Here is a 15608-nt window from a genome sequence, read left to right as displayed (position 1 = left end):
ACGTCAGGGAAAAGGGGAAAGGAACTAGGTTGCGTTTTAGAATTGAACAAAGGATGGGACAGGTTTACACCTCTACACCCAGCGTAAAGTAAATCACTTTGTTTGCCTAGCACTTAATGCGGCAGCCAAAATAATCGGCTCAAAGTTAACTAAAAAGCACAGTTAACAGAGGCAAACGAGTCCTTCACATCCTGCTGGCTCTCCGCTTTGGTCGTTCGCCCTCGTTGTCGTCGCACATTTTAATTGGCAATTTTCGTCTACAGAGAAAAAGAAGGCTGACAGGCAGCAGCAGCAGCATCAGGCAGGCAGGCACGAGGCAGGCGAGGCAGGAGTCAACCAGGAGACAGGAGCCAGGCTCCTGTGTAACACAATAAGCCGCGACATGTCCCAGCTGGGCTGCTGCTGCTGCTGCTGCTTCTACCCCCTTCCTCCATTCATCCCAGTCATCCTTCTGCCATAAAGAAACAACGCCAGAGCGTGGGAGTGAATGAGGATGTGGACGATGCTGGAGGTGGAGGCAGATCACCCACGCGTGCTGTTGTCGCTTGTCGCATTTTTTACTCCCTCTCTCACTCTGTGTGTCTCTGCATCTCTTTTTCTCGTAAAGCGAAAATTGACACTTTTAACAAGTTGAGAAAAAAAAAGACAAAAAAAAAAAGAAACGAAAAATTTGTCGAGGGCTTAACCCGAAAAAAATTTGAAAAAAAAAAAGAACCAACTCAACGAAAGAAAAGTTGTGAGGAGGAAGAGAAAGCGGGTGGGTAGCTAGAAGACATGAAGGAGATGGAGGAGAAGGCGCTTGTTGAAGTGGCAGATCCGTTAAGTGGTATTCCTGTTAGTCAAAAGCCAAACAAAAGGCAGCAACCAGCAGCCAGCCGCCGCCAGCTCTTCTCCATCCTCAATCTCATGTCTCTTCCATCCTTCTCTCGGCATCGACAAACTTTTCTTTCGATCTATGATGTTAGGGACGATTTGGCCAATTTAACTGTTGATAAAGGTGCGTTTTTTTACCCCGTTTTCGTTAGCGGATACCCTGCAAAAAAAGTCATGTGATAAAAGTTCAGTTAACTAACGAGTATTTATTTCTCTTAAATTTTAATGGCTAGCAAAAGATTTTCTTCAACTTCTACTTGACTCTTTGTCTTTTCCATCGTTATCTATACTTTCTTGCAGGCCTTAATTACTGTACCTGAAATTGGTAATCCCAATGAAGTATGGTCCTTTTGTCAAGACTTTACTCTGCGAATATTGCAAAGGCCCAGTACTTATAGCCATGTCGCTTGAAGGATTTTGAAGAACTCAGCTTAATCAACTTTTTATCTATAGGCTGCAGTGGCTCGGGCTTCACTTGATACCTAATATTCAATTTTCAATTTTCAACGCTTTGTTTAACAAATTGTATAGGTTTTAATATGCCCCTATCTGGCTTAGTAACAGGGTACAAAAAGTCAATAAGCCAGAGCAGTTTGCCTTTAGTCTCTGGTCTGGTTTGGTCTCATCTGCCCTCTTTGTCTGCATATCTTCCTCGAAACACACACACACACACACTCATATGGTTTATCGTGTAATTTTAGCTAGGCAAAAATTAAACATGCCACACATACCGAGAGAGTAGGAGCGGTCGTCGTTGTGGATAAAGCAGGGGGGGCTAGGGCTGGGGCAGTGGCAATGGAGGAAGATATGGTCACAGCGGACGTTCATAAATCACTTTTGTGTGATTTTTTTCTCTCCCCCTCCCCTCTCTCTCTCTCTCTCACTCTCTATCTATCTTTCTTTTTTAAATTGCGCTTTTTAATGTTTGCTTGGTGTGTGATCAAATTCAGATTTGCTGTCAACCGAAACTGGGCCCCAAAACACACACACACACAGCCAGTCAGACAGTCCCTTGCCTCGCCTGGCCTCAAGTTGCGCCTCATCGCACCCTGTTTACACACACACACACACGCACACACACATGTGGTGGGAAGGAGTGTGTGTGTGTGTGTATGTGGCCAGTATCGCTTTACATTGAATTACGCTTGACTGATGACTGAGTATTGAATTCGCCACTTGCTTGGGCATCGCCTCCACATGCCTCACCTCCAGGCCACGCCTCGCTCTCTCTCTTCTCTCCTCTCGCCTACGCCTCCTCTCTGTCCAGATGGTAGCAATTGTTTCTTCTTATTCTCTACTCTATCGCACGGTGGGTGGCTTATGATGGGGAGTTGGTTGCTTGCTTGGCTGGGCCACACTTAATGTTCATTAAATTTATGGAAAATACAGGAAAATGATTTATGATCTGATATGTCGCAGAGGTTTGACTTTTGAGAAACGAAACCAAACCAAACCAATTTTAATGAGATTAAAGTTGCAGGGAATTTAAAGATTTCTATGGAAATCATTATATGATATGTTCATATATGTATAAGCTTCTTATCATAACCATTTATAATCAATTAAAATCATATTAGGACAAAAATGAGTTTTTTTTACTATAAAGTCTTATATCAGTGGCCTGACTATTTTATAGTATACTTTTGGGTGACACTTGCAAATTAAACCTTACTTTATCATTTTCTGCATGTCAGTTCGATTATTATGTTAATTTTTGGTCCATTTCACATAAATTATGGCAAATAAACAAGATAAAGATGATTTTCCATTACAGTTTTACATCCCTAGTTAAATAAGGCTCTCGTTTTTGAAAGATAATGCTTACATTTATTTCTTGTCCTTTTCTTCAATAACCATTACCATTCTCAATTACTATTCGTAGTGCTACTATATGGCAATTAAAATTAACTCTCAAAATTTGAAACCAAACACGCACAAGTTTAACCCAACTGACCCCAATGTCCAACCATAATCTCAATCGTCTATACGCTTCTTCCGTCCTTTTACCTCTCGCTCCACCCTCCTCCATCCTTCTGTTAAGTTATCAATTTTATGCATGCCCACAATTTGGTATAGAAAATTATATACCATTATTCTACACATGTCCGTTGTGATGGAATGAGGGGGTTGGGGGGAGGTAGGAAGAGCTGGACAAGAGAGTAAAACACGACGGTCACAGATAGATAGAAATGCCTAATTTAACACGAATTGTATGCCGACTTCGATGCCGTTGCCCCTACCTACAACTCCTCCGACTTCACTCCAATCTAGGGAGGAGTTGTGGCTTGCTTCCTCCTTCTCCCTCATTTCTATTTATTGGATTTTACTCCACACACACACACACACAACGCACACAAGGATAACACAGATGAGCGAACAGATTTCTAATGCTCATTAATATAATCGTGTGTGAACGACAAAAGTCAGGCGAAGCTAATGCCAAACTACTGCCCCTAAGCCTAGATTTTAGTCTTCTCTCTCAACCGCAAACCAGGGTCACCACGCCCTTTATTTTCTTCTTGTCCTTGGCGGATGCATTTAATGCAATTCCGTTTACTACATTACTTGGCTCAACATTTTTGGTATTTTCCTTGAATTGAATTTTCGTGAGGTTTACTCCTAAAAATATTGTTCCTACATTTATTAACAAATTTTAAGTTTTTAACGAACTGTTTCACTTCCATTTGAACCAAACTAGATTGAATAGAAAAGTTACAGATGAAATCGTAACGAAAAGAACGAAACATACATACATATATGTACATACATATATGTATGTATAGACATACATAAATATATGAATAACAGGTCTTATCTATTCAAATTTCGTGGTATTTTTTGTTTATCACAACGCAGCTAAAGCCAAAAGATTGATAAGCTGTTCGCCCCTCAAATTTGACGGTTTATTTTTATGCATATTTCTTCTTTTTTTTTTTTTTTTTTTGTTATTTTTTACATCAAAAATGTGTTGCTTTTCCTTTGCCTGCCATTCCACACCCCACATATCAAAGTCGAACACAAATTACTCATCTATATGATGTCTCCGATTTCCATATTGTTTTTGTTTTGTATTTTTCTGTGTCTTTTTTATCCATCGTTTGCTTCTTTTTTTTACTCTAACCTTTTTTCATTTCTTCTTTTGTGTGTGTGTGTGTGTGTGTGTTCTGTTTGCTCTAGAGACTCGTGCATGATAACGACTTACGTGTATTTATTTTTAGACGATTTTTGTTTCGCATTTAATGCAAATGTTGACATCGTCGCCCCCGGTACACTGACTGACGTCAGGTGGGAAGAATTAGTTAGCCTGTCAGTCATTCAGTCAGTCAGTCAGCCAGCCAGTCAGTTGGTTACCTCCCCTTTACCACCTTTTGCATGAGAGATTCATGTATAAATTGAATCAAGAAAAATTAACAAATGTACCTACACCATTTTGGTATATGTAAATCTCTGTCGAAACTGCTAATACTTCCTTTGATTAACTAGCTTTAATGAGGGTTGTTGGAAAAGAAATAAAGAAAAGTCATACTTTAAAAGATATTTTCTACGTTAATTACGCATATACATAAAAACAAGTAATGAAAATTCTAAACCCAATATCATATCGAATTCATTCAGATTGCGCTTATATGATTATAGAGAAAGTATAGGTAACTTATTTTTGTTGGCTTAATCGCTCCCCTAGACATGTTTATACATATGTACATACATATGTGCGTACATATGTGTGTGTAGGAATGTGCCTATCAATAATCATTGTATTTATGGTCATCATTTATACATATATAGCTCACATATGAATCAGTTTCCGTGCGGTCATATTATAAACCAATTTATTACATCCTCCCCTCGTTGTTTTTTTACTCACTCTCATTCTGTTTAATGTTTGCGCAAAAAAAAAAAAGATATGGCCAAATCGTTCAGTAAAACAACGACTTCTGGATATCCTAAGAAATAGAACGTTAGGATATAAACTAAGAGCAAAGGGTTGATAAAGTTTATCAGCTGCAGACAGCTACATACTATTTCCCTTTATGATCTTAACTGATTAAGTGTTGCATACTTTTTGGAGTTGTCGATATACCCAAAGGACAACGGCTGGAATATGGGAAGTGTATACAAATCACGAAAAGTGTGTGTTGTCATTAACAGTTACAGTTTTATCTTTTAACTCCACACACCGCCCACAAAAAAGAAACAGAAAAAAAAATCGCACTCACACACATTTTTCCTCTGCCGTCCCCTCTCCTCCCTACTTCTATGTGATTGGCTGGCTCTCTCTTGCTTATTTATTTGGATACACATTTATATATATTTATTCTCCCCCTCGCTCTCTCTCTCGCTCTCGCTCTCCCCCATTCTCTCTCTCCCTGTTGCTCTGTCGATAATTTTCGATGGCGTTGACAACAACAACAACAACAATTGCCGATTGACAGGGTGACATGCAATAAAAATGTTTCACATGTGGGCTGCTGCGGGTCAACGCTAAAGAGAAAACAAAGAGAGGGGGGGAATAGAGGATGGGGGTGATGGTTTTGCACACAATGCCTCACAAATTGATGAGTGACAAAGCGAGAGAGACAGAGAGCCTAAGGGAAAGAAGGCAAGTGACAGAGAGAGAGAGAGAGAGAGGGAAAGAGAGACGGCAAAAAGTAGTTAGACTGATAAGAAAAACGTAAGAACACTGAGCAGCAAAAGAGACAGAAGAGGAAAATAAACGTTAATAATGAGCATTTAATTTCTTGCAAACCAAATGAAAATGGAATGAAATGGGGCAAAAAAAAAAGAACAAGAAAGTACATGCACACACATACACACACAGGGCATGTTGGGGGGGTAATGGTCAAGCAACAGTCTCGCCTTTTACTACATCTCTGCTATACTCCACCCCTCACTCTTTGTCGTACGACCTCCACCCACCCACGCAACGATTCAACGACCATTCCGTTTAACAGTTGAACAAACACCGTAAGCAAAAGATGCTGCGTCGCTGCTCTAACTGCATACGTCACAGAATATGCCCAAGAATGTGGGAGAGCGAGAGCCAAAAGATTGCGGGAATAAGAGAGCGAGGGTGGCTCTGCTCTGACGTTCACGTTACTGCTGCCGCAGTCAGTGCCGACTGCTCTGCCTATTACTGTAATCGCAATGACAGAGACTCTGACTTGGTTTACTGATAATATTTTTCCAATACCCTTGCCAAAAAAAAATTTTGGAGAAGAGGGTATGCATATGGGTGCGATAGATTAAGAAGAATTTCTCAGATATTTTTTTCACATTGATCTAGGCAAATCTTTTCCATCTAAATCTAGGTACACATAGAGTACAATTTAATCGGGCAACGAAGGCATTTAAAATGCGTCATCGTCTTTATTTTGCTTCTTCTTCTGTTGCTGCTGCTGCCGTCTCATTCACACCCCGCCCCTAGCCAGCTGCCAGCTAGTGATTCCCCCTGCCCCCTGACAGCCTGACTGCTGCCCTATCTCCCGCATATTGTAAATGCAGATGATGAGATGCCGCAAAAACTCGATAAAAAGTCGCAATTTTCTTTTACCCTCATCTCTCTGCCCGCCGTTACCGCCCTGCCGACTGCTTTTCTTTCTTTCTGCTACCATCACATCTCATTCTCCCATTTTTTTTTTTTTTTTTGCTTTGTGGTGTTCTTGCTGTTGTTATGTATTTTCCATATGGGCGCATTTATACGCATTCATTTTCAATTGAAAAATTCCGCCTTTCTCTCGCTCGCTCGCTGTCGCACACCCACACACTCACACATACTCACATGTGATTCTTGTTTTTATCAGCTGATTATATGGCTGGCTCGCTCTCTCACTCCTCTCTCTCCCTGTCTTTTACGAGATAAAATGTAAGCCATAGAAATTTCTTTCATATTATATAGATTTATTTTTTGCCCATTTTTCTTCAATTGAAATTTTCTAAAATTTCTTTCCTTATCAACAATTCTATAGTTTATTTGCTTTTTCGGGTAACTCCCTCTATTATGGTGTAAGAATCTTTTTATCAAATATTAATTACTAATTAAAAAATCAATCAATCAATCAATTAGGCACCGCAAAATTAAACACATAAATTTTTTGTTTGTTTAGAAATCATTTTTTGCCTGAACTGAACTCTAAACTGTTTTGTTTTTATTTTTTTTTTTATGATTTATGGGAAATTCCAGTTGGTGTTGGCATTAAAAACCATCTGAACAGGTTTTACTTCTATTATTGCCGAACACCGTGCTTTGAGCCGACTTTGAGTGACTCTTTAGTGGCCAAGTGTGTCTGGGTTTGTGGGAGTGGCCGCTTAATTCACATTTTCATTCACATTTCGCTTCTCTCCATCGGTTAGAAAACGTTATTCTCATAGGTCTATTGGGAGAATCGCCTCTCAGTTGTTGGTTTCCAATTTGTCCCTTCTTAATATGCTCTGTCGAGTGTCTAATTATAGGGTATACTGAGTTCCAAGTACGTCAGCAGAAACATCCGCAATAGAGAAGTGGGTTAAGACTTTTAAAGTTTGAAAATTAAAAAAATATGTATATAAAAAACTTAAAAGGTGAGTTATGCAATATTTCTATAATGCCTAACAACAATGCAATTCAACAGAAAATGTCATAAGTAGGAAAATAATTAATTGAGGGTTCTTTAATTGACTGGTAACGAAATTCATTAATTACATTCTAGTCTCTACTTAGTATCGATATTATCATACATTTTGTTATATGTATAGGAATAAAAGACGATTACATACATAGATGTAGTAATTTGGTTGGGAACTCCCCTAAAAGTGTTAAATACTTTTAAAATAAACTTAATTTAAAAACTTTATGGGAATTCTTTTTTGTGTTCCAGAAATTAAAAATCTAATACTTTGACTTTAAGATTGAGCTTAATTTGTTGATTCTTGTATTTTTTTATAAACTTTAACTTTAAATTCTTCTTTGTAGTTCTATTCTTCATTGTATGTTTTCTTTGATTTATTGTCATCTTTTTACGTCTTATTCGCTTTTGCTTAACAAAAGTCCTTTTGTGTGTAATTCATCTTCCTTCTCGGTTTCTTCGCTTTCTTCTTCGTCAGTTTCTTCGTCTTCCGCTTCCTTTTTGACAGTTTTTTCTTCTTCTGTGGCGTTTTCTTCTATTCTTTGTATTTTACATTTCAAAGTTTCCACGCACACACACACACACACACACAATCAATGCTATCAAATGGATACCAACCAGCCGCTCCTTCCCCATCTCTCAACGCCCATAAAATTTGAAAAGGTGTGAGTAAAGGAGATGATGGGAGAGAGGGGTGTTCGTGTGTGTGTGAGTGTGTGGGGGGGGGGACTAGCAAACAGACAGGCAGGTGGTCAGTCGTCAGGTGGGTGGTTTTTCTTTCTTTTTTTTCTGCCAGTGATGATGCAGGGAGAGAGATGAGGCAACAACATATTTATGATTTATTTTTACGAGCTTGCAACAAAAATTTCACACGAACTACAACAACAACAACAACGACAACCGAATAGCACAACAGAATGGTTAAAAAGAAAGAAAAATAAAATGAAAAAAGAAGCGAAAAATTGGCTTAAATAAAATAAAAAAACCGGCCAAGCGGCTCAGCTGATGAGGCCAAGAAGATGAGAAAAGCGTTGTCGTCGTCAATGAAGATGGCGAGTAAGAAAGAGAGAGCGAGAGAGATGCAAAAATTGTTTCTCACGGTGGATATGCCAGACGGCGAATATTGTAAAAACACAAAGACAAAAAAATAACAAAAACAAAAAAAAAGTTGCAAAATTTTAAATTAAAAACAAAATAAAAACCACTTGTTTTTTGCCGAACGCGAAGGGAAAGAGAGAGAATGGTTAAGAGGGAGAGGGAAAGTATGAGCAAGCGAGAGAAACATTGATGAATGGCCGCCTTGTGACGAATGGTTTACGAACCACTGTGCAAATTATGTTTGTGTGCGTGCATGTTTTTTTTTCTTTTTCCTTCATTTTTGGGTGGTGGCGCTTGCTCAGCGACTGAGTCAGCCGACTCGCTCTCTGTCTCTCTGTTCGCTATAAAATTAATAAAAAAAATAATACATTTATATATGTATGTATGTACATGTATATGTATTTATCGCCCCCGCCCTTCAGCCTTTTTGGTTTTTCCGGTCTCTGTTCTAAACGGAAGAGAAAGAGAGAGCCGGCGCTTTTTCTAATACTGCCGCCCCCTCTCTGTTGCTCTCGCCCCCTCTCTCTCTGTTTCGGCAGCCGCCCATTCATTCATTTTGCAAACGCGCTCTCTGCGCATGCCAATAGCTTGAGATAGAGAGGGAAAGAGCGAATACTTCTGCCGGCCGCCTTTACTAACATTCCCTGTTAGTTAACGCCATCGTTGTGAGTACGCTGTTAGTTGCGCTAACAGACAGTTAACAGAATATTTTTCTATTCTCTTTAATACATTTTGGTTTTTTTTGCGCGCAGTTTTTTTTTGGATTTCGAAGTGAGCGGACGTACGTCGGTTGTTTGCGTTTTTCAAAGTTCGTAAGCGGCAAAAGAAATTAAATAGGCAGAAAGAAAAAAAAAACGAAAGAAGAAAAAAGTGTAGCAAAAAGTAAAAATTTAATAGAAATTTATATTATTTATATATAAATTATATAGATAGAATTGGTATTATTTTTTTTTGTTTGTTCTTGTTAAAGAGAGATCAGCTGAAGTTTCTAACTGTAATTGTTGTCAAACTGTCTCCCTCTCTCTCCGTCTCTCTTTCCGCCTGTGTGCTGCGCCGCGCGTGTGTCTGTGTGTGTCCTGTCTTTATGCATGTGTGAGTAAGCTTAAAGCTGTCGTCATCAACAAAATTACACAAAAAATAAAAGAGAAAAAAATCATATAAATTTATTTAAAAAAAAAAAAAGAAGCAACACACTTACACACATTATTGCAACATTTGTGTGTGTATAGAAAAAAAATTATTGTATAAATATAGCAATAGAAAGTTATTAAAGCAACAACAACAACATCACCAACACCACCATAGAGAAAAAATAGTTAAAGCTTCTCGCCGCTGTTTTCGCAGTCGCTGTCTCAGTCGCAGTCGCCGCTCTCTTACTCTCTCTATTAGAGACATCTCAGTCGCCGCTAGCGTCGCACTTGAAAACGTCGCAAAAGTTTGTAAACAGCCCAAAAGCTTTCTATGTGTGTGTTGTGTGTGTCTCTGTGCCTGTGAGTGTTACCTTCCCCCCTCCCGCCACCCACCTCGGCCGTTATTCACACTGTCTCTCTGTGCTGCATACATATATGTGAGTGAGTGAGTGAGTGAAACACCGCCAACTGAAGAACCAACTGAATAAGGCAAGAAGAAGAATAAGCAACAGCAGTAGAAGAGCCTCTACTCTAGCAGCTGTCAAACATCAAGCAAAAAGTAAATAAAAACGAATATAATTTAAAATATATATGTACATATATTTATAATTAAGAAAATATTTGTAATAAATTTTTGAAAGAATGCAAAAGGAAAAATGGAAAATTTAAAATTCTCTTCTCTCTCTCTCTCCCACACTTTCTTCTCTTATCTTTCGCCTACATACGCCCATATAGAAAAGTTCAATGTCTGTAGAGAAGAATTATATCAATTCAGTATTCTTAGCGCATTTAATATATGTATGTATGCAAATTTATATCTTAATTTGCCTTAAATACCTTGGAAAAGAAAGGGTATACTTAATTTTGAACAGCATTATGAAAAGTATACAATTATGAATTAGTTATCTATATAGATTCCACCTGATGATGTTTTTTTGAAGGAGATAGACCGATAAAATATTTTCGATTTTGGGTAACTTAATATTTAATTATTAGAGTTTTCTTGGAATACAGTCTGTGCTGGGTATCTGAAAGTCAATTTTGATGTGTGTGTGTGTGTGTGATGTATGTGTATTGTATGTCTGGTTAAAATTTTTGTTGAATTTTCATTTTTGCGTTTGTTTGCTTCTTCAGACATTTAAAGGTTAGCCACTTTTCGGCGGGGGCCACAAAGAAATAAAATAAAAATGACAAAATGCCAAAGCATCATTTTATATAGACAAAAAGAAAAAAAAAAAAAAAGTTTACTAAAAATTTTGTTAAATTTCAAGCTTTTTAGCCGCCGCAACAACAAAACGCAAAAAAAAAGTCTAAAGAGTAAATAAATGTGAGAAGTAGAAGAGAGAAAGAGAGAGAATGAATGTTTAAAATATAGTATAAAGGTGGAAGGGGTGGTGGCGATTGGGGGGCAGAGATATGTGTGTGTGTGTTTGTTAAAGAGCTAATCATCAGCTGATTTCTTTTACAGCTGGAAAGTACCGCTAATTGCTATTGTTTCCTTATCTCTCTTTCTCTCTACGAGGAGTCATCATCCATTTGCTTAATTGCTTTTAAATGTTCGATTTTTTATACCCTTTGGGACAAAGTCTATTCCCGGTACCCAAACGGAAACTAAAACCAAATATTTTCCTAATATTTTTTTTTTAAACTTTAAAGCAGAAAAAGTGCCATCATTTCAATAGAAATTTTTTATTTTTAAGCAAAGTTCTAAAACATTTTTTCCAGCTTTAAGAGTATGTAAACTTTGTCAAATGAAATTTAGTTTTGGCCGGTACTCTATTATTATTTTTTTTTTTTTTGTTCATACTCTTTGTCGTTGCTTTTCTGTTGTTTTATTAGCGTTTTTGTTATGTTGTTTGTTTGTTTGTTTGGTTAGTTTAGCTAACCTTTAAACCGAAAAATTTTGTCAACCAACTCACATGTTTCGACTTTTTTCTGTCATTTTGTTTGTTTTTAGGCTTACCAGTGGGTTAATCAGCTCAGCACCATTGAGGTTAGTAAAAAAATACAACAAATAATGCAATAAACAATAGACCAAAAAAAAAAAAAACAAATGTTACAAATTTTCAATTGAGATTGCGCTTAAAAATCTTGACTTTGCCGAATTCGGAATAATATTTTCAACCTTTTGAATGAACGAAACGATTTAGTCTGTCTTAATACCAATTTTAATACCCTACATCTAAAATCTACCCTATAAACGAGCTGAATAAAGCATTGTGCACTGCTTTAATGTTAGTTTGCGGTCAATCACTACTATTCTAGGTTTGCCAGAGCAATGAAATAATTGCTGAACATAGATTCATAATGAAAGAATTGGATAATTTTTCTAATGAAGCTAACAATTGGGGGATATCCATTTTCTGATTTATAGTTTTGGAATATTGTTATTCATTTTTAATTCTAAATTTTAAGTTAGCCACACTAATACATGAAGGAAAGTAGTATTCTATTTTTGGGGTTTAACCGTTTTTGTAGGTTTTTTATTATTTGCCAAAAAAAACACAAAAAAACCAAAAGTAAAACGAGAAGCTTATCAGACAGAGAGAGAGAGAGAGCATTGGGGTACATTTTTTTTTTTTTTTTTTTTGGTTGTTGGGTAAAAAAATAAAACATGGTATCATGAGTCAGTTGCCAGATTGCATATGAGTTTGTATGAGTGTGAGTGTGTGTGTGTGTCTGTGTGTATGAGTTAGCGACGGGCAGTGCCGTGCCTAGTACGAAAAGAGAACTGATTATATGCGAAGTCTGTTCATTTGTGTTCTCTGGATCGCATTTTATGTACACCCCCGCAACAGAAATAACAGATGCCATGCCGCCGATGCCGGGACGCGTGACAGAACAACAACTGATTAGGACCCCGCTCGCCCACCCCACACACTACCATACCCACCCCGCACCCCCCATCAAACCAATCCACTCCACGCCCATGGCCAGTGCACTTTTTGGCGTTAAATGTGAAGTCCAAGGTTAAGCCTTTGCTTTTCATTTTCTGCTGCACGGTAAAAAAAAAAGAGGGCAACTTATTTTTTGACGTTGAGAAATTTGTTGGTTATTGTTGCACCCTTTCTTTTCTGAGAAACAGGAGAAGGGGGTGGAGGGGGGGCCTTTTGTCTGGCAATCAACCCCAAGAAGACAAAAAAAAAAAAAAATACAGGAGAAGAAATGGGCAACAATGAAAATTTCTTTACACAAAGTGTAAAACTTTCTCTGGGCAACAAAGTCATTGCACCCTCTCGACTTGGTTCTCTCGCTCTCTGTCTGTCTCTCTCTCTTTCTCCATATATATCTCTGTCTCTCTGGCAGAGAATCGGGAACCACCCCACTGCCATTCACCCACCTTTTACCTTCTGCACTCACCCCAACGCCCTCAACACTCCACATCGTTAACCTGGCGAAAAACCCTCAGGGGTTTATGCCTTTCTCTCTCTCTCTCTCTCTCTGTCTCTCCTCCCCCTCTTCACTTTCTTCCTTCTGACTGCTTGTCTCTTCTTCTCCTTCTTGTTCTTCTGCCACTTCTGCTGAGTCTTTGTTTTATTTCTGTAACAAAGTAAAAGTTGTAAAAGATATAAAAAACCGTAAATGTGAACCGCCACCTCACCTCTCACACGGTTTTCCCTACCCCCGCCCTGCCCCTGCCCCTGATTTTCCTCGTTTTCCATCTTGGTTTTTTGTCTCTCTCATCTTCATCTTTTTAGCATTTTTTGAGTCAGAAATTTTCTCCTGCTTTATGCCTTTGGATTTACATATTTTTTGCCACAAAAAAAAAGAAGAAAAATCGCCAAGCTAACAGAAAAAAAAGAATAATAAAAATAAACACACACAGGCAGGCACACACATACACCCACATATGTGAAATAAAATATACAAAAAAAATATATATAAACAAAGAGCTAAAAAGTCTCGCATTTTCTTTCGGTTATTTTTTTAAGTGTAATTGTATCTTTTTTTTTTCTTTGGTAAAATATTTTATTTCGTTTTTAAAACGAAAAAAGTATCAAATTTTAGTTATTGATTGTAATGTTTATGTTCTTTTTTAACTAAAAAGGTTTAGTTAGTTGACCCTTGAGTCTCAAATTTCCTTAATTTTTCTTTAGCAATCGATTTTTTCTAGGTTTTTTGTATGGTTAATAAAAAAAATAATCATTATTATCCACTTTGATCTGCACTTAAATTAAATGTTATACATTTTATCTTTTATTGATGCAGTTTAAAATTAGTCTTGAGCGAAAATGATAAACTTTTTCATTGCAAAAAAATCTGGATAAGCTTTATTCTCAGAAATTCAAGATATATATCCAGTTTGAACAGCATTTAATGTGTTTCACGTCACACAAAATTCATTGGAACTAGTTCATAATGCATTTCCATTGTATTATTGTAGATATAATTGATTTGCTCACAAATTTACCTGTAAATATATAGAAAACAAAATAGAATTGTTCAAAATGTTCAAATTCCCAGAATTCACAGAGACAGAGAGAGAGTGATATCGAGAAAGGTGTAATCACTGCTCCACTCTTTAGAGCAAGGGGCACACTATTAGATGGGGCAGGGACAGAAGGTGGTGTCAGTAGCCGCCAAACCATAGACCCACAAGGCACGTTCATATTTCCCCCTCCCGATAAGCGACGAACAAGTTTTATCAGCTGACAGCAAAAAAAAAAAACCAAAAGAAAAGAAAAAAAAATACAGAAAAAAATATTATGTCAACTTGAATCGACAACTAACCAACCGACCAACCAACCAACCCTTTTACTTACTCCTCCCCCCTCCTGCTCTTCGTCTTCTTGTATCACTGAATGAATCCGGTTCGGATCGGCGATCAAGTGACGTGACCAAACACCCGGCATACAATATGCTAAGGGATGGAGGAGGGGGGTGGTAGGAGGAGTACACTGCTGTGACTCACAATCAATTTGATTTCTCATTTTCAAGTTCTAATTCTGATTGCCAGCAAATGGTTGAAATTGAAAAGAAAGTAGTGTATTCCACCTGCTGCAGTCAGTCCAGTGACCCGCGATAAAGCAGTTTTTTTTTGAAGTGCCTGAAATACCTCAAGCTAACTCAAATTGCACAATTTAGTTGACAGAGATGACTAAAGGAAAGCAAAGATTTCTTCATGTATACCCTGCAAAATAGGCGTGCAAAGAGAGGGAGAGAGTGAGAGAGAGAGAGGGTATTTAGAATGGTTTTCTCTTTGTCTATGTTTACTTTTTGTTTTGTGGAAATGTTGTTGAAATTTATGCAAATATTTTGCCTAACTCTCTCTCAATCTCTCGTTGTTTATTGAATTATGATAGAGTTTCCATCATCATCGTCATCTCCTACTCCCCCTTTTTCTCTCTCTTTTTCTCTCTCTGCCTCTCCTACTCTTTCTATTTCTCTTTGTTGTTAAAACAAAAATCCAAAAAAACAACAAAAAACAGAAGAAGAACAACAACAAATTCTAAAGGTCAATTTCGTTTGCGTTTTGCATTCAGTTTGGTTGTATTCAAATGACTCATTTTCCATTCAAACTCAGGCACACATAAACACACACACACACACACACACACACACACACATACACACTCTATATGTATACAGATTAAGCTTGCGGCTTTAGTTTGCCATAGTTGTTAAGTTTCATTTGTTATTGTTGTTGCTGTTTGTTGTTGTTTAGTATAATTAACGTAGGCGTTTTGTTTGCACTCGCCGGCAACATCGTTGCTCAGGGGACACATTTGTCTCGTGGCAACGCCATCTGCCTTCTTCTCTCCCTCTCTCACTCACTCACTCTCTGCAGTCCATGTGGCGTATGAGTGATAAACAATTTTGTGTGTTTGTGTGTGTGTACTTTACCTGTCTACAAACGGCCCCTCTTCACCCCGAATTCCATCCTTTTTTTCACCCTCACACACAC

General features: G+C 37.8%; 1 protein-coding gene across 14 annotated transcripts in view; it reads left to right on the top strand.

Annotated features, from left to right (window-relative positions):
• LOC6639197 (protein alan shepard) overlaps positions 1-15608 on the top strand; it is a 150596-nt gene that overhangs the window by 109952 nt on the left and 25036 nt on the right. For 12 of the 14 annotated variants that reach the window (XM_023181705.2, XM_047012044.1, XM_047012041.1 and 9 more), the window contains one exon: positions 11661-11696. The exons of the other annotated variants lie outside the window; for them this stretch is intronic. In XM_023181705.2, coding sequence (XP_023037473.1) covers positions 11661-11696 — 36 coding nt within the window. Of the gene's footprint in view, positions 1-11660; positions 11697-15608 lie in introns of those variants that run through there. 14 annotated transcript variants of the gene reach the window in all.

Source organism: Drosophila willistoni, assembly GCF_018902025.1.
Source record: "Drosophila willistoni isolate 14030-0811.24 chromosome XR unlocalized genomic scaffold, UCI_dwil_1.1 Seg144, whole genome shotgun sequence".
NCBI lineage: Eukaryota > Metazoa > Arthropoda > Insecta > Diptera > Drosophilidae > Drosophila > Drosophila willistoni.
Note: the sequence above shows the minus strand (reverse complement) of the source record. Positions and strands in the feature narration are given on the sequence as shown.